This window comes from Sapajus apella, unplaced genomic scaffold, assembly GCF_009761245.1.
Source record: "Sapajus apella isolate SASKATOON/1434 unplaced genomic scaffold, GSC_monkey_1.0 scaffold6, whole genome shotgun sequence".
NCBI classification, from domain to species: domain Eukaryota; kingdom Metazoa; phylum Chordata; class Mammalia; order Primates; family Cebidae; genus Sapajus; species Sapajus apella.
This window is the reverse complement of record NW_022436946.1, coordinates 66613571-66632001: the sequence shown is the minus strand read 5'-3', so window position 1 is coordinate 66632001 and position 18431 is coordinate 66613571. Positions and strand designations below refer to the sequence as shown.

The following is an 18431-nucleotide window of genomic DNA, read 5'->3' as shown; positions in this document are numbered from 1 at the left end:
AACTACATGGCATAAGTTGGTCATTTATCAGAATACACAACTTGTCTCCCCGCATTAATGCATCATAATGGACTCAAAGGTTTACCTTTAATAAATTTTAAAATTATGAAACAAGTTTAAATGCTGTAAAACAAGAGTTAAGCCCAGCACAGTGGCTCGCAGTGGTAATCCCAGAACTTTGGAGGCCTGAGGTGGACGAATCACCTGAGGTCAGGAGTTTGAGACCAGCCTGCCCATTATGGTGAAACCCTGTCTCAACTAAAAATGCAAAAAAAATTAGCCAGCTGTAGTGGTGGGTAATTCTGGCTACTTGGGAGGCTGAGGCAGGAGAATTGCTTGAACCCAAGAGGCGAAGGTTGCAGTGAGCCCAGATCACACCACTGCACTCCAGCCAGGGCAACAGAGTAAGACTCTGTCTCAAACAACAACGACAAAAGTTAATATATGTAAATAACTTACACAGACTTTGAAAATATCTGGTAGTTATAAAACAGGGGTGAAGATAGATGCATTTTCAAAAACTGGGCTTATTTCATGAAGGAAATTTGGTTTAATAATTAGAGCGTTCATGTTAACAAAGTTCAAAGTAATTGCAGATAGTCTCAAATCTTAAAATATTAAAAACATAAATTTAACATTTATATTGAGTAAAAGTTATGTCTGGTTCTCTTTACCACAAAGCCATCTATCTACTTATATTTTTGAGCTTATAAATTTTTTTAATTATAAAAGTAATATATTTGCATAGCTTAAAAAAAATCAAACCTTGTAAAAGATTTAAACCAAAATAGTTGTCCTCTAACTTGAGCCCAGAGCCAAACAACTTCCACTCATTTAATGGTCTCTCCTTTCTGCTTTTTCTGCTGCCTCTAGTTATGTAACAGGTTGCTTTTTGTTGTTTTTAACTCTTTGGATAAAAGATTTAGCCAACCTTTGACAGCTCTGTAAAACTTCTCTCAACATTTTTCCACCTGTTAAAACTGTCAGATAATCCAACTGTCACTTTTTGAGTCACCTTCCTAAGGCCTGACTTCCTCCCCACTTCACCAGAATAGGTTGCTCTCTGGGTCTGATGAACTTTCCCTTCTCCATTTACCGGAGATTTCCACTTGTCTCTCCCTCTTTCCATTGTTGGTTACCCTATTTCCTGGATATCATGTCTTCCTACCTATTTCTTCATTTAGTGAAGTACATTCTCCAGCAGCCTCTAAGAAAGGGTATATGGTAGGTTTACAAGAGACTTTTCTTATTTGAAAATGCCTTTATTCTATCTTTATACTTAATAGAGAGCTCTGTGGCTGGGCGCAGTGGCTCATACCTGTAATCCTAGCACTTTGGGAGGCCGAGGTGGGTGGATCACCTGAGGTCGGGAGTTCAAGACCAGCCTGGCCAACATGGCAAAACCCTATCTCTACCAAAAAATACAAAGCATTAGCCAGGTGTGGTGGCAGACACCTGTAATCCCAGCTACTCAGGAGGCTGAAGCAGGAGAATCGCTTGAACCCAGGAGGCAGAGGTTGCAGTGAGCCAAGATCATGCCACTGCACTCCAGCCTGGAAGAGAGTGAGACTCCGTCTCAAAAGAAAAAAAAAAAAAAAAAAAGAAATCCTACTGCACGTTAAATTGTGCCTCAAAGTGTCTACAAAATGGAAAAAGGTATATCGCCTCCAAATGTTTCCTTCATCTTTTCATATGAAGATGAAGGGATTGGAGATTCCCTTAATTTTTTCAGCATTTTAAAAGGGTATTATAGATATTTGCTATTTCAAATGCCTTTCTTTTTAAAATGAATATATTTATCAGATTTTATCTTTTAGGGACTCCAAATACATCCTAAGTTGAGCACGACAGCTAAAGTACATTATAAGTATTTTGAAAAATACTTGCAGTATAAATTTATATTCAAAACAAAAATTTTAAATGTATCCAGTTCTTAATTTCCTATGCAAATTAAACTAAAAATTAAAGATAATTATACCACTGTAGGATCTAAAAAGCACATACACACATAATTAAATGTATAAAGAATGGGTGAGCTGAGAGAATGTAAAAAAGGTACTTGATTACTTGGCAACTGATCATTTATCTGAAAATGAATCTGGTCCTATAATTTCTTTCACATCTTCTTAGTCTGAGCCATTTAATTTTTATTTTCTAACAGACCACGTAGCTGGAAAAATGTTTTCTTCACAGAAGTTATACATAATTACTATTAGTGAACTCTAGGGCACCCAGGGAAATCTCAAAATCTTTTCAAATTGTACTAAACGTTTGAGATTTTAAATGTAAGCAACTTACGATTATCACTATTAATGAATGAAATTTCACTATCAATTAATGAAAAGCCTCCCATTCCCAATTTGGTAATGAACAAAATTTGAGGCTTTTAAATTTGCATAGCAAATGTTTTCCACTCTCTTCCAGTTACCAACCCTTGCTATGCAACAGAAAACATTTCTAGACTAACAAGCCTGTGCATATCTTCCCATCTCTTTCACCTTAAAATACCTAATTTAGCACACATCAGAATCACCTGGAGGGCTTGTTAAAGCAGATTACTGGGTACCCTTCCTAAGTTTCCAATTCAGTAGAAGTGGAGCGAAGCCCATGAATTTGTATTTATCACAAGTTTCCAGTAATGTTGATGTTGCTACTCTAGGAAACAATAAAATTATCCTCAATTTCTTGCCCTCAGTTTAAGAAAATTTAGTAGCACTTCTTTCCTTTCCCATAAGTTTTACTTTGTCTCAGCTTTATCTTCGTTCTCCTTCTACCATTATTTCTGTATTTACAGTATCTCCAATCTCTTTCTATACGCATTGACTCCTCCCTTTCTGCCTTCAAGATGCACAGACCTCCTTTTTGTTGTTCAAACTTCCTTTTTGAAATATATACATATAAAACAAATGCACCATCTATTTAAAAGCTACCACCTATGTGTCTCATTAATCTGTTCACTGCTGAATTTCTAGATAAAATATCCTGGAATCAAAATCACCTGAGGCCAGGAGTTCAAGACCAGCCTGGCCAACATGGTGAAACCCCATCTCCACTAAAAAAAAAAAAAAAAAGAAAAAGAAAAATAGCCAGACATGGTGGCATATGCTTGTAATCCCAGCTACTTGGGAGGCTGAGGCAGGAGAATCCTTGAACCCAGGAGGCAGAGGCTGCAGTGAGCTGAGATTGCGCCACTGCACTCCAACCTGGGTGACCAGAGCAAAAATCCACCTCAAAAAAAAACCCAAAACAACAACAAAAAAACTACATTCTATTACTTCTCTCCATTACTTGGATCATCTTTCAATCAATTAGAGTCCAAGCAGGAAACAGACAGCACTCTCAACTCGGGAGAATTATTATTAAATTTTTTATAAAAGTGTGGGCAGGATGTAGGAAAACCACAATGGACACTGCAGTTAGTTGAGCTAGATAAAATTCGAGATCCTTTGCCATGCTTAGGCCTGAGGGTGAGGGAAAGCAACATTCCCCAGAAGCTGGAAAGACTGTTGTATGAAGAGAGCTGCCTGACAGGAGCTGTGACCTTCCCATAATTATGGATCAAAACATCATGAGAGAGGAAAAAAAATGTTTCATTCTCTTTCTCCAGCCAACACACCAATATTCTGATAGTGCTCCAAATGGTTATCAAGCCTGTGCATATCTTCCCTTCTCTTATGCCTCAAAATACCTACTTTAGTACAAATTAGAATCACCTGGAGGGCGATAACTGGATGTTAGAGAGAAAATAAGCTGGTTGGTAAAGTTCTAGAGGTTAATCTCACGAGATATAATGGTATAGAGAACAAAGAATGGATCTGCAAATAAGCAATGCCCCATACCATACAGTCCATCTTTTTTGTTCCTCAGCATCTTATCCTTTATTTAGGTAGATAAATTTATGTCCTCAACATAGGAAACATACGAAGTCCTACAAGCTACTATTTCATAAGACTGAGGTCAATTCAGTCATATTCTTCTGCTGTACACATGGGACATTTTCCAAGACTGACCATATACTCTATAGACTATAAAATATATTTCAACAAACTTAAGACTGAAACAATGTAAAATATGTTCTCCAAATTTAACAAAATTAAATTAGAAATCAATAACAAATGGATATTTGGTAAGAATGCACAAATATTTGGAAATTAAACAATATACTTTTAAGTAATCCATGGTTCAAAGAAGAAATCAAGAGGAAATTAAATATTTTGAATTAAATGAAGATAAAAACACAACATAAATTTATGGGATGCAGCTAAAGCAGTGCTTCAATGGAAATCTATAGGTCTATATGCCTGCATTTCAGGAAAAGAGAAATCTCTCCAAGTTTAAATATATAGAAAAAGAACAGCAAACTGAAGCTAAAGGAAGCAGAAAAATAATAATAACAAAGAGAACAGAACCAGTGAAAAAGAAAAGAATAGAGAAAAATCAATGAACCTCAAGTTCCTTTTTGACTTCAGTAACTTCTTTGACAATTTCAATGTTGATTGAAATGATTAAGGGAAAAAAGAGAGATAAATTAAAATGATCGTAAGGCACTACTATGAACAACTTTATGCCAACAAACTAGACAACGGAGATGAACTGGATACATTCCTAGAAAGACAAACAAATGAAACTGAATAAAAAACATATAGAAAATCTCAACAGGCCTGTAACATGTAAAGAAATAAAAAAAAAAAAAATAATTTAAAATCTTTCCACAAAGAAAAGCCCATACCTGGATGATTCCACTAGCTAATTGTATCAAATATTTAAATAAGAAATAATACCAATCATTTACCAACACTTCCATAAAAGTGAATCCTTCCTAATGCCACTACTCTGTAAGGCCAGTACTATAGTGATATCAAAGTGAGTAAAAGATAGAGGAAAAAAAGGAAAAGGAAAAGAAAACCACAGACCAATATCTCTCATGAATACAGATGCAAAAGTCTTCAACGAAATGTTAGCAAATCAAATTCAGGTCCTCTTTCTGAAGTCCCGTCATGGTCCACTTCTTAACTTACTGGTAAATTACTTAGCTAATATTTTTGTCTTGTACACTTACCTCTTTATGTTATGGTTCAAGATTTTAAAAGATTTAAACATATACAAGAAAGAAAAGAATGCCTGGTCTATGTCCTCAAAGAACAAGTAATTTAGTAAAATACTAGATTAGTAGAAAAACAAAAATAATGGCAGAATATGACAAGTACCCTAAAAGGTAAAGTGTTACAAGCAAATGAGAACATAGCTGATACATGTATGTTACTGTTTTTATTTTATGTTGCTTTATGTTTGAGGGTATATGGAGGGGAACCAGAAAAACTAAAAAGAAAATTTTGATTGCCTTAATTATGGATATTGTATTGAAATTATTGTATCTGAAAAAGAAAAATTTAGGCAGAGATCTGCATGAGCAAAGCTTGAAGCACATTTGGGAGAAACATCAGGTCAAGTTTGGCTCCACCACTATATATACAATTTTTTTTTTTTTTGAGACGGAGTCTCACTTTGTCACCCAGGCTGTAGCACAGTAGCATGATGTTGGTTCACTGTCACCTCTGCCTCCCAGACTCAAGCAATCCTCCCACCTCAGCCTCTCAAGTAACTGGGATTACAGGCGCCCACTACCACAGTCGGCTAATTTTTGTATTTTTAGTAAAGACGGAGTTTCACCATGTTGGCCAGGCTAGTCTTGAACTGTTGCCCTCAAGTGATCCTCCAGCACTGGCCTCCCAATGTGCTGGAATTACAGGCTTGAGCATGACACCTGGCCATCTTTCTTCAATTTACAAAATGAAGAGAATATATATAAAGTTAATCAATAAGGCTTCAGATCTAAAATTTTATGAAACAGCTATTTATTACACCTTATCATGAACAAATATACACACCCTGGCCTCCAAAAGTTACAGGGAATCAACCCAGACATTAACTAGCAATACCTTTCTCAACTGACTGCATATCACCGCTAGATAAAGCTAGATTTTCTTAAATTTAGTTTTAAACACCGTCTCTTAAGGACTTGAATAAAAGTCCTGAAACCCAGTATTTTATCAACAAATTTGATTTTACCTAATTAGCAGTCTTCTTCATTTTGCAATTTTAAGCATATTCTGCCTCTGACATGCCCTTATCCCAATGTCTTACCCAACCATCACTTTTTCAGGCTTAATAATTCTGCCAGGAGGCGAAGGTTGCCGTCAGCCAAGATTGTGCTATGCACGCCAGCCTGGTGATGGAGTAGGATTGTGCCTCAAGAAAAAAAAGACTTTTGTAATTGCTTTCACAAGTCTTAAAGATCTCTCTGTCCCACTGATCTTTTAAATTTGTCAATTTCTTCAATTCTATCAGGTTTTTCTTGAGGCTATAGAATTAGAGATGAACTGGAGCACAATAGTGTTATTTTGTTAGGGGAGAAAAAAAAAAAACGTATCACTTTCTCGGGCTTTTTGACAGCAATGTGCCAGGTAGATATCTTCATGGAATTATTGATGAAGAAATATAGTTTATAGCAGTGTTTAACTTTACTAGCAAAAGAACTCCCTATTTTTTCCAAATAAAATTATATATAATACCTCACTACATCAAACAGACCAAAAAGTGCAACTGCTCTGGTTGTGGTTTGTAAAGGCGTAAAGACTAACAGACTCGGTTCAGCTCGTGCCCCGCTTTCACAACCCATCTAACAAAGACCCCCAACAAAGAGAGCTTCCCAGGCAGCATGGAGGACAGCAAGAAAATCATCACTTTGGCCAGGCACAGTGGTTCATGCCTGTAATCCAAGAAGTTTGGGAGGCTGAGACAGGTGGATCACCTGAGGTAAGGAGTTTGAGACCAGCCTGGCCAACGTGAGACAACGTGAAACCCTGTCTCAACTGAAAATACAAAATTGGCCAGACATGGTGGTGCATGCCTGCAGTCCCAGCTACACGGAAGGCTGAGGCAGGAGAATCGCTTGAACCCAGGAGGCAGAGGTTGGAATGAGCCAAGATAGTGCCACTGCACTCCAGCCTGAGCAATAAGAGCAAAACTCTGTCTCAAAAAAAAAGAAAAAGAAAAGAAAGTCATCACTTTATAGCATCTGTAAGTATTAAAGATGTCAATATGTACAGAAGAATCAAAGCTTCAAATGAAATAAATCCATTACTTCAAAAGGCTTCTTAACTGTAACATCAATAAAACACTTATAAAATTCATTTCTTCTCAATTTACTCAAACACACATATAAAAATCCACAAGGTCATATTTTAAAAACTGCCCCTTCTAAATCTGCCTTAGAATAAATACAGCCTCAACTTAACCATATACTGGCTATTAGTGTAGCACATCAGGAGGAATAATTAATAATTATTTCCATAATAAATGACAATATAGTAAAAAATGTCAAACACACATCAGTGAAATGGGTCATGATCATTTTTTATTGCACATTTGCTTACATGTCTGCTGCTTTTGGGTAGAGCTAACCCTAAAATATTGAATTAGTTTCTGTCATTTTACATCAACTAAATTATAGCGGTGAATTGCTTATGTCTCTCCCAGGCTTATCTTTCAGAAACTAGAACATTAACCTTTCCAATTTATCTAGGTACTGAAGCACAAATTTAACATTTGTTTTTTAAAAATTTAAACACTCAGAAACAAACCAAACAACATCATTTAAAGAAAAATGTCTAGATGTACAACCGAGGTTCAAAGAACTTCTGATTATACAGTATTGTAAAGGTAACGATAATCCAAACCCTCTTCCAAACTATTCAATTCCTGTATGCGTAATTAAGCATTTATTTTCAGAAATTGTAACAGTTTTAGAAACTGATTTTGTCACAATTAAGCTTTTTTAAGATCCTCCATCCCACCAAAAATAATTCACAATGACTCCAAATCTTATACTAAAAAAAAAAAAACTATTATCTTCAGACTAACTGTTCAGGATAATCAGTATTCCTATTCCCTTTCCACTGTACTCTACTGCTTAATGCAAAACAGAGAACATATGATCCAAACGGAAATGTGGCATCTGTGCAGGTAAAGTTTTGAATAGATATGGACCACATGCATAGCCTGATTTTTAAAAAGCAACAATGGTGACACAACTATTAGACCAAAACAAAATTCTGGCCATTAATGAATCAGAAGTAATAACTGATGCTCCTACTTTAAACTCATCAATGCCATATTTAAAAAGTCAAGCAACAACACATATTGGCAAAATCTTCTAAATTTTCAAACAAAAAAGTTATTTTTAATACTTCATCCCCGCTTATTTCTTACAATTCAATCACATATTTTCCTCTGTTATTCAGGAGAAACAATTATATTTAACCTTAATCTATTAAGTTTTTGTCTCACACATTTTTATATAAAGTTACTAAAATCACAATTCTGAGAAATTTCTTTTTAATCATATAAACATTATATGATTTAACTGCAGTAAAGAAATTAGATCCTTTCTTAATCTATGTAGAATGATATCACAAAATCTCTAAGAACTCTTTTCCACAGCTTTTCCTTATATGAACAAACTCATAATTAAGAAAAATACATGTCCACTCCACAGTGAACTAGTATCCATGCTTATTCCACATAGGTACTGCCAGTGGTCCCTGCGGTGTCCTTTCAACAATGACAAACTCTTCAGGGTTGCCAAATGCCTCATAGAAAACCAATAAATCTTGTATAGCATGCTCCTCAATCTGAAAGGAGGAAGAAAAAGAAGATTCTTTACTCTTTTAATTATAAACTAAGCAGGATGTATTTGCTTTCCAATTTGCTTCTGAGGAACTACCACTTTCCATGGATACAATACAGTGAAATTAAATCAAGTATCCTGCATTTTAAATCAGGCATCTTGCTATCTCTGTGGCAAGGAGAAGGCTAGAGACCTAAATGAGATACCCATGCTCTCTTGAATTTGAATCTTGAGCAGAAGGAAAAAGAAACTGAAAATGACCGCTAAAATTCATTCACTCCAGTAGCTTTATTCTGTGAGATACTTTCTGTTATTGTATAAGTCCCCTAAATCTTGCTTCTGAGCTCTCTAGTGCTACTAGGGGTCTTCTCTGTTTCCAAGCTGTGTCTGGTCTTTCAGCTAAATCTCTGGAATCTTAATATCCCTCAAATAAATTCTCTTTTCCTTAAGTTAGCCAGATGGGCTTCTGTTGCTTACAAACATAATCCAAATGTGCTACAGAAACCAAATGTAGCACTAGATAATACTGCCAAATTCTCTGCTGATCACTTTAAAAAACTAAATGTAATCCAAAGCATCACCAAAGCTAAACATATAAGCTTTATCATAACTTATTAGTCATAAATTAATTGCCCTGAATATCTACAACTAATACATAAACTGCTAGATGCCTCAGTTGAATTTTACCCGGCATTTACATTTTAACTTCATATATACAAGCACCTGTCCAAAGCAAACAAATGTGATTTTCTTAAAACCTAAATATGAAATGTAGTTCTTCTCTAGATTAAACCCTACTAGGTAAGCCATTTACCTGAATCAGAGCCAAGGGTTTTTCTCGACTTCTAATAAGAGCTGCTTCCTGTTGTAGTTCTTCTTCTACAATAGATGCAAAAGTGACAGGGGCTACCATGGAAGGAACAGTCACTGAAGAAGATAACCAGGGACTGAAAGAATAATAATAATGAATTTCACTCATCTGCCTAAATTTTTGCATGCAAAATTTTCTCTAAAATACTCTTTAGCAATGCTACAACTTTTTCCAGTGACCTAAAATATGAACGAACCTGGAAGCTTCTGCAGAGATTACAGAATGATGAGGTGAGAAACAGAATAAGAGGAGAACTAATGTTTTATTTGGACCAATGTTATAGAGCAAATTATGGAAGTACCAGGAAATGGGGAGGGAGCAGAAACAACATAACTGAACAGAAAGGTAACTCAAACTACACTACAGAGAAGATTCAAGTAATACATTATACTCAATACATTCTACTCTACACCATACTATTCCCAATTTTTTAACATTCTCTCATTCTTTCTTTTTTTGAGATGGAGTCTCACTCTGTCGCCCAGGCTGGAGTTCAGTGGTATAATCTTGGCTCACTACAACCTCTGCCTCCCAGGTTCAAGTAATTCTCCTACACCAGTCTCTGGAGTAGCTGGGATCACAGGCATGCACCACGACGCCCAGATAATTTTTGTATTTTTAGTAGAGACAGGGTTTCGCCAGGTTGGCCAGGCTGGTCTCTAACTCCTGACCTCAGGTGATCCACCCATCTTGGCCTCCCAAAGTGCTAGGATTACAGGTGTGAGCCACTGCACCTGGCCTTCACGTTCTCTTTTAATCCTAAGCGGCAACTTAGCTTTGGAGGCCCATAACTTGTCAATTAACCTTACTTGGGACTGTCTAGAAGTGGTAAATCTGAAATATGGTTGCCTTCTGGTCCTGGGGTACCATGAGTAGTGCATCTGCAAAACAAATGCCAAAATTAGTCAAACTGCTTATTAATAGATAGAGAGGAAGAACTGTAAGCTCCTGACTCAGGAGGCAAATTAAATGAGTGCAGTAGGTGTACCTTTAAAATTATAAGTAAACAAAATAATTTATATTTATAAAATGTTGTGTATAAAATATCATAGAGCAAGATACTGCAAAAAATAGCCTATTTTTCTAATGACATTATATATATACCAGATAAACCAATAATCCCTAAATCAGATAATTAACTGTCAAATTTTGTGAGCAATTAATACACTACAGACTGACCTAATTGTGGAATTTTACAACTAGAAAGGTCCCTAGTGCAGATTATCTAGATTAATCCAATGCTCTCTTTCAGCAATGAGCAAACTGAGGACTAGACCGGTTTAACACCACAAACAGGACCTAAGATACTGACTTCATGATTCATTTACACACATTTATTGAGCATGTCAGGATTATTGTAGGTGCTGAAAATCGGGCTGAATAAAACTCAATCTCCTCCCCTCAAAAAATTCTGATTGGGAAGATTTAAAAATAAACCTAAGCAATGATAAAACAATGTATAAGAGCACTATAATTAATCTACATTAATATGCATAAAATACTACAGATTTACAGAAGAAAAAATACAATATAGAAGATGGTATATGCTGATGGTTTCACTGAGGAAATGCCATGAAAGCTGAAGAGAGTAACAATTAGAATTTTGGTTGTATAAATACGTGGACTTATAAAAGATTTCAGTGATTTAAGTAAAGGCGGGCTCTTCTCTTCAATAAACAAAAAAAATGCCTGAATTCAGGGTAGGGAAGAAACTTAAAGAGAAATAAACTTAAAAACAAACAGTAGGGTCAGTGTACAAAATGCACTTGAAGCTAAAATGTTTAGCCCTGATGTGTGGGCAAACAAATTTACTAAAAGCCTAAGTACTTCATGTGTATTATCCCATTTAATCCTTGTAATACCCTGTGAAGAAAGTATATATTATTCATTATAGAGATAAAAAACAAACTCAAAGATTATATAATTTGATTCACAAATTAGATAAGTAGAAGAGAAATAACAAAAAGCTGGTCTTTTTAATTTAGAATACAGTGTTTTTAGAGTACAGTATTTTTTCCATGATCACACAGCTGACTTTATTTTTACTATTCCCCTTATTCTGGAATACATTCCACTTCAAATGTCTTCTCATTCTTTTGGAATTGGCTCAAATGTCACCGTCTCTCTCCTTGTACAAAACTTCAATGATTATGATAAAGCATCATCACACACTGTTATTATTGTTTACATGTTCAATCTTTTTTTTTTTTTTTTTGAGACACAGTCTCGCTCTGTCACCTAGGCTGCAGTGCAGTGACGTGATCTTGGCTCACTGCAACCTCAGCCTCCCAGGTTCAAGCAATTATCTGCCTCAGCCTCCCGAGTACCTGGGATTAAGGCGGCCACTGCCATGCCCAGCTAATTCTTTTGTATTTTTGGTAGAAATGGGGTTTCATCATCTTGGTCAGACTGGTCTTGAAGTCCTGACCTCGTGATCTACCCACCTTGGCCTCCCAAAGTGCTGGGATTATAGGCGTGAGTCATGGTACCCAGCCTATATGTTCAATCCTAACTGCTAGACTAGTCTCTTGGGGAACAGGACTGTGTTTCATTCATCTTTGTATCTCAATGTCCAGTGGAATAGTTGAAAATAGTTGTTTATAAAAATTAACTCAAAAATTAATGACTGAAACGGAAATTCAAAAGGTATTTTTGTAGTCTACAATAAAGAAAAGCAGAGTTTTTTTTAAGGTTATTTATTGCTTTAAATTACTGATAAATTTTCTTAGAGATATAGGTACTAAATTACAAACTGATACAAGCCTTATAGTAAACCTGTGTGACAGGCATTATCACTCTCATTTCCATATTAAGAAACTGAGGTACAGAAAAATTCAGAAAGAGCAGTATAGTTATACTGAAACACAAATCTGTTTCCTAAGACTACAATTCCATAACTTTTTCCACTCACGGTTTTTCAGTGTTTTTAATCCAAACAACATGGAGTGTGTCAAAATTTCATCTTAAAATGAACCAAATTTGTCAAATAAAATAGAGCTATGATTAAACAAATACCAAAAACATTCTAAGCTTTCAAATAATAAATACAGCATTATTGTTTCAGATACTAGCAACACAGAAGTAGATATCCCAAGAGACGATCTGTATAAAATTTAACCTTCTGAAAATAAACAGTATCATAAAAAGGTTAACTGAAATTTTCCTTAAAAGATTTTTGTTCAGGCTGGGGGCAGTGGCTCACGCCTGTAATCCCAGCGCTTTGGGAGGCCAAGGCAGGCAGATCATCTAAGGTTGGGAGTTCCAGATCAGCCTGACCAACATAGAGAAACCCTGCCTTTACTAAAAATACAAAATTAGCTGGGCATTCCCCGAATTAAAAAAAAAAATTTGTTCAAACCAAAAAACATTAATATTGTCACATTTACACTTTAAAAGAACTAAATTATTCTTTGCTCATATAGTCAGCCTTAAAAAATTGTACTAGCTTAATCAGAAAGATTTTTACATAAGATTAGAGCTGATATAATCATAGAATAATTTTTTTATCTCACAAGTAGTTTTTCTTTTTTTCTTTTCTTTTTTTTTTTTTTTTTGAGATGGAGCTTCAATTTTGTTGCCCAGGCTGAAGTGCAATGGCTCAATCTCAGATCATCAAAACCTCTACCTCCCAGGTTCAAGTGAAATTCTCCTACCTCAGCCTCCTAAGTAGCTGGGATTACAAGTATGTGCCACCATGCCTGGCTAATTTTGTATTTTTAGCGGAGATGGGGTTTTTCCATATTGGTCAGGCAGGTCTCGGACTCCTGACCTCAGGTGATCCGCCCGCCTCAGCCTCCCAAAATGCTGGGATTACAGCATCGTGTGTGAGCCACTGTACCCAGCCTCACAAGTAGTTTTCCTTACTAATTAGAAACACAAGCTCAGCTGGGCAAGGTGGCTTACACCTCTAATCCCAGCACTTCGGGAGGCTAAGGTTGGCAGATCACCTGAGGTCAGAAGTTTGAAACTAACTCAGCCAACATGTTGAAACACTGTCTCTACTAATACAAAAAGTAGCCATGTGTAGTGGCAGGTCCCTGTAATCCCAGCTATTGTGGAGGCTGATGCTCGGGAATCACTTGAACCCGGGAGGTGGACGATGCAGTAAGCAGAGATCACACTATCGTACTTTCGCCTGACTCCAACTTAAAAGAGCGAGACTCCAACTCAAAAAAAGAAAAAAAAGAAACAAACACAAGCTTACATTTTCTTTCCATAATTACATAAGAAGGCATTTAAGTGAAAGGAAACGGGAAATAATAACACATGAAATGAAAAAGAATACCTAAGTAACAATAAACAAATAAAAATTATACAAATTGTTCATTTTTAGATGCTAACACCCTCAAACAACATTGTCATTCTTGCCCTAACCTTGGAATAAACTCACATTTTCTACAACCAAAACAAGAATGTATAATTTGTGGAATTTCCTGAGATGAGTCCTCCACCCCTGCCACCCTAACTCCCCAAAGGACCATAAACATTCCTGTCTTAACTCCCACGATTTCCTCTATTTATACTGTCCCATCTTCTCTTATTTCTTCTTTTAAAAATCCTCTCCTGTATTCAAAAGCTTACGACAATGAAAGGAATCAAAAATTAAGTGATCTCTTTTTTTCTAATATTATTCACATGCCTATAAATATAATAAAGAAATATTTGGAAATGAATATAAAAAGTGCTTATGAACTAACACAGCTCAAGCCCTTCTTCTCCGGTGAATTCTTCCAAGCAACTCCAGCCCATGTTCATTTTTCCTTCTCAGAACCACTCATTTGGCACCTTATCATATTGCAATCTCTTTAATACTTCTATACTGTATCATAATTTCTTTTTTTTTTTTTAAATAGAGATGGGGTTTCACCATGTTGGCCAGAATGGTCTCGATCTCCTAACCTCGTGATCCACCTACCTCAGCCTCCCAAAATGCTAGAAATACAGGCTTTTTTTTTTGAGACAGAGTCTCACTGGAGTGCAGTGGCGTGTTCCCAGCTCACTGCAACTTCCACCTCCTATGTTCAAGCAATTCTCCTGACTCAGCCTTCCTAGTAGCTGCTATTACAGACATGTACCACTATGCCTGGCTAATTTTTGTATTTTTAGTAGAGATGAGGTTTCCCCATGTTGGAGATGCTTCTGGCCTCACGTGATCCGCCCCCACTCAGCCTCCCAAAGTGCTGGGAATACAGGCGTGAGCCATAGCACCTGGCCCTTCTATCATAAGTTCATTCTCATTCTGTCACTTAACTTCCATGTATGTATATTTATATTTATCAACTAGATTTCAGATACATTAAAGGCTGGGCCTATATATTCTACTTTTACATATACTTAACAAAGGCCAGTACCAGGTAGCCCATAATTTGCAAATTAATGAATATTCTGTCTGTAATGCTTTATATTTCCTTTTTTAAAAAGCGTACTTATTATATTTCCTATGATGAAAAAACCCCTGAAACTCAAGCTATATGTTTTCTTTCTCAGAATCACTATCAGTGACAGCCACAGTTATTTAAAACATTAACTACCATACCAAAAATACTGAAGTTATGGATATGTGATACTATCATAAACTCCATTAGGTCAAGCTTCCAAAGCAGTAAAACAGGGCACACTTCTCATAATTAAGAGCCCTGATGTTATAGCACACTCTAGTGATCAACTATGAAACCACAGATCCATATTTTAAGTTCCATGACATATCGGTATATATCCAAAAACATTTTTTTACATTTCAATGAATATTTAAAATATAAAGGCACAAAAATGATCTTAATTTTTATATCTTTAACTTGATATATCTAAGACATGCAATATAACTAACTACGTTAGAAACAACTACTACTTGAAACAGAGTTACAATTTTAACTAATTTACTCATTCAGTCATTCACCAGACTCACTGAGCACCTAATACATGCCAGGAGACTTCTAAACACTGGTAGTAAAATGATGAACAAAGACAAACATCCTCCTTGCTCTTGTTGAACATATAATTAAACATACAGACATGAAAATACTTAGTGTACGCAAATATTAAAGAATCACACTAACAATAACTGTGGGATGTACCAATAAAAAAGAAGTACTATGAGAACATACATCAGTAAACTGCCCCAGTAAGTCAGACTTCTCCAAAGAATATGACTGAATAGATATTAAAAGAAGAGTCAGAGTCAGTCTGTCAAAGGGTAAGGAGATGTAAAGAAGCAAAATGCATCTGAGAACTAGAAAAGGCCAAGATGACTAGAATACAGAGATCAGGTTACAAAACCGAGTTAAAGACAGATGGCAGGAACCAGACTATGTAGGCCTTAAAGATCATATAAGGAAGTCTATAGCTTTTATTTTAAAATCAGTAAACTCCAAATTTTCAAAAAGAACACACTGGTTTAATATATTGGAGGAAAGAAAGAAAGGAAAGACCAGTTAGGAAGGCAACTCTTATGGCCCAGGTGAATTATCACAGTAGAATGAATCAGAGGTGATAGCACTGGAGATAAAATTTAGTATGTGGATTTGAGAAATATTTAAGATATAAAACTGGAATGCTCTCACAGTAGACTGAATATTTGTGAAGAAAATGGAAGTGCCAAAGACACAAATTCTTCCTCTTTACTGAGGAAGAAAATTCAGAAAGAGTAGCCTGTTCTTTGTTTTGTCTCTATTTTTGATTTTGGTTTTATGTGAGGGGTATGAGGAAAATATCAAGTTTAATTTTGGACATGAAGTTTACAGTGTTTCTGAACATCCAAATAAGATGGTAGGGTCAACAAGACAGATAATTAAGTCAAGCTCAGATGATAGATATGGGCAGGAGATATAAATTTTGAGTCTTTAGTACATGTCTGATAACTGAACATATGCTCATAAAATGGATGGTGTAGAAAAAATATAAAGTGACATAAGAAGATGACCAGTAATTGAACTTCAAGTATGATGGGTCGTATAAAAAGTGGATGGTGTTGGCGATGTAAAGGTCACTGCTGAACTTAGCCTGGAATGTTTCAGTTTAGTAATGGGGCTGGAAGACAAAATGAATTAAGGACTGAGTGGGAAGTGACAACTCTTTGAAGAAATCTGGCTGTGAAGGGGGTAGAGAATTGGGTAATGATATGACGACTGCTAGAATAAAGTGTGCCCAGACCACATGAGAGACCTGAGCACATTCAAAACCAGAGGGGAAGAATCTAGTTAAAAGGAAAAGGTTGAATCTTACACAAGAAAGGAAAGGGATAATTAATAGTTTTAAGGTTTCTGAAGTGGGAAGCATTAAGATAAAAGCACAGGTATTGGCCTAAAATAGGAGAGAGAACTTTTCTACAGCAAAACAAGAAAGGAGGATAGTTCTACATAGGCAGGGGCTAATTTGTTCACCACTGTGACTCTAGTACTTAGCATAATGTCTGATACAAGGCTGATAATCAATAAACATTTGATTGCCAATTTTAATACTATGCTCCTAGCTTTGTGTTTATAAGCCTATCATAATTTTAATTTATAAATATGGCAAAAAGGCTTAATATTTATTTCATATGTTAGTATTCCACTTAAGGCTTTTTTTTTTTTTTTTTTTTTTGTGAGACGAGGTCTCACTCTGTTGCTCAGGCTGGAGAACAGTGGCACACTCATGGCTAACTGCATTCTTTACCTTCCAGGCTCAAGCGATCCTACCACCCTCACCTCCTGAACAGCGGGACTATGGGCACATGCCATCAGGCCCAGATAATTTTTTTTCTTGGTACTTTTTGTAGAGACAAGGTTTCATCATCTTGCCAGGCTGATCTCGAACTCCCCAACTCAAATGACCTGCCCACCTCAGCCTCCCAAAGTGCTAGGATTACAGGCATCAAGCCAAAAAACCCAACCGAAGATTTTTATTTTAAAATGGTATTTTAATGCTAGAAGTATTTGACAAGTTAGGGAGATGACTTCAGATCTCTTCTGCTCTCTGATTTTCTGTATGGCAAGAAAATAGCTCAAGAACTTTCCTCCTAAATGTAAATATCTGTAAAAAAAGAAGACAGTCACAATACTAACAATAAAAATATGCCTAAACATTTCATCTAAATCAGTAGTTTCCCAACATTGTCGTAAGATGACTTTGACAGTTCCTCAGGGCAGGTAAAGTGACATTAAACTAGTATTGTTCCCAGTGCCCTCTCCTTGCTTCAGTCAGAAAAGTTTATATTATCTGTTTGATGCACTTGAATTGGATGTAGTATTTCTTATTTTGTTCTGTTTTGTTTGAGACCAAGTCCCACTCTGTTACCCATGCTAGAGTGCAGTGGTCCAATCACAGCTCATTTTCAGTGAACTGTGATTGGACCACTGCACTCTGGCATGGGTAACAGAGCGAGACCCAGTCTTTTAAATTATGGATAGATTTTGATGTTTCATGGAGGCATTTAAAATATGAAACTTTTTTTTAAATACATTGGACTTTCTAAAACACTAGCAAAAACACCTAGGCCAGGTATGGCGGATCATGCCTGTAATCCTAGCACTTTGAGAGGCAGAGGTGGGGGGATTACTTGGGGCTAGGAGTTCAAGACCAGCCTGGGCAACAAAATGAGACCCCATCTCTAGTTTCATGAAAATTAAAATTAAAAAATAGCTAGAGAAAAAACTGCAAATACCTAAAGGTCCATCAACAGGTGCATGGATAAACTGACTGTGCTATACCCATACAATGAAATACTATTCAGCAATGAAAGAGAATCAATGGATACACATAACAGCTTAAACAAATCTCAAAACAATTATGCTAAGTAAAAGAAGACAGATTTTACGACAGGTACATACTGCATGACCCCACTGACATAAAACTCTTTTAAAACGTGCAAGCTAGTCTGTATTGACAGATTAG

General features: G+C 36.1%; 1 protein-coding gene across 3 annotated transcripts in view; it reads right to left on the bottom strand.

Annotated features, from left to right (window-relative positions):
- Window positions 1-7395: 7395 nt before the first annotated feature.
- IBTK (inhibitor of Bruton tyrosine kinase) overlaps window positions 7396-18431 on the bottom strand; it is an 88244-nt gene continuing 77208 nt past the window's right edge. For 2 of the 3 annotated variants that reach the window (XM_032275428.1, XM_032275431.1), the window contains exons 27-29: window positions 10370-10441; window positions 9504-9636; window positions 7396-8693 (exon numbers count right to left, since the gene is read on the bottom strand). In XM_032275428.1, coding sequence (XP_032131319.1) covers window positions 8562-8693; window positions 9504-9636; window positions 10370-10441 — 337 coding nt within the window. In that variant the 3' untranslated portion in view covers window positions 7396-8561. The remainder of the gene's footprint in view (window positions 8694-9503; window positions 9637-10369; window positions 10442-18431) is intronic. The other variant, XM_032275429.1, reaches the window with a different exon arrangement.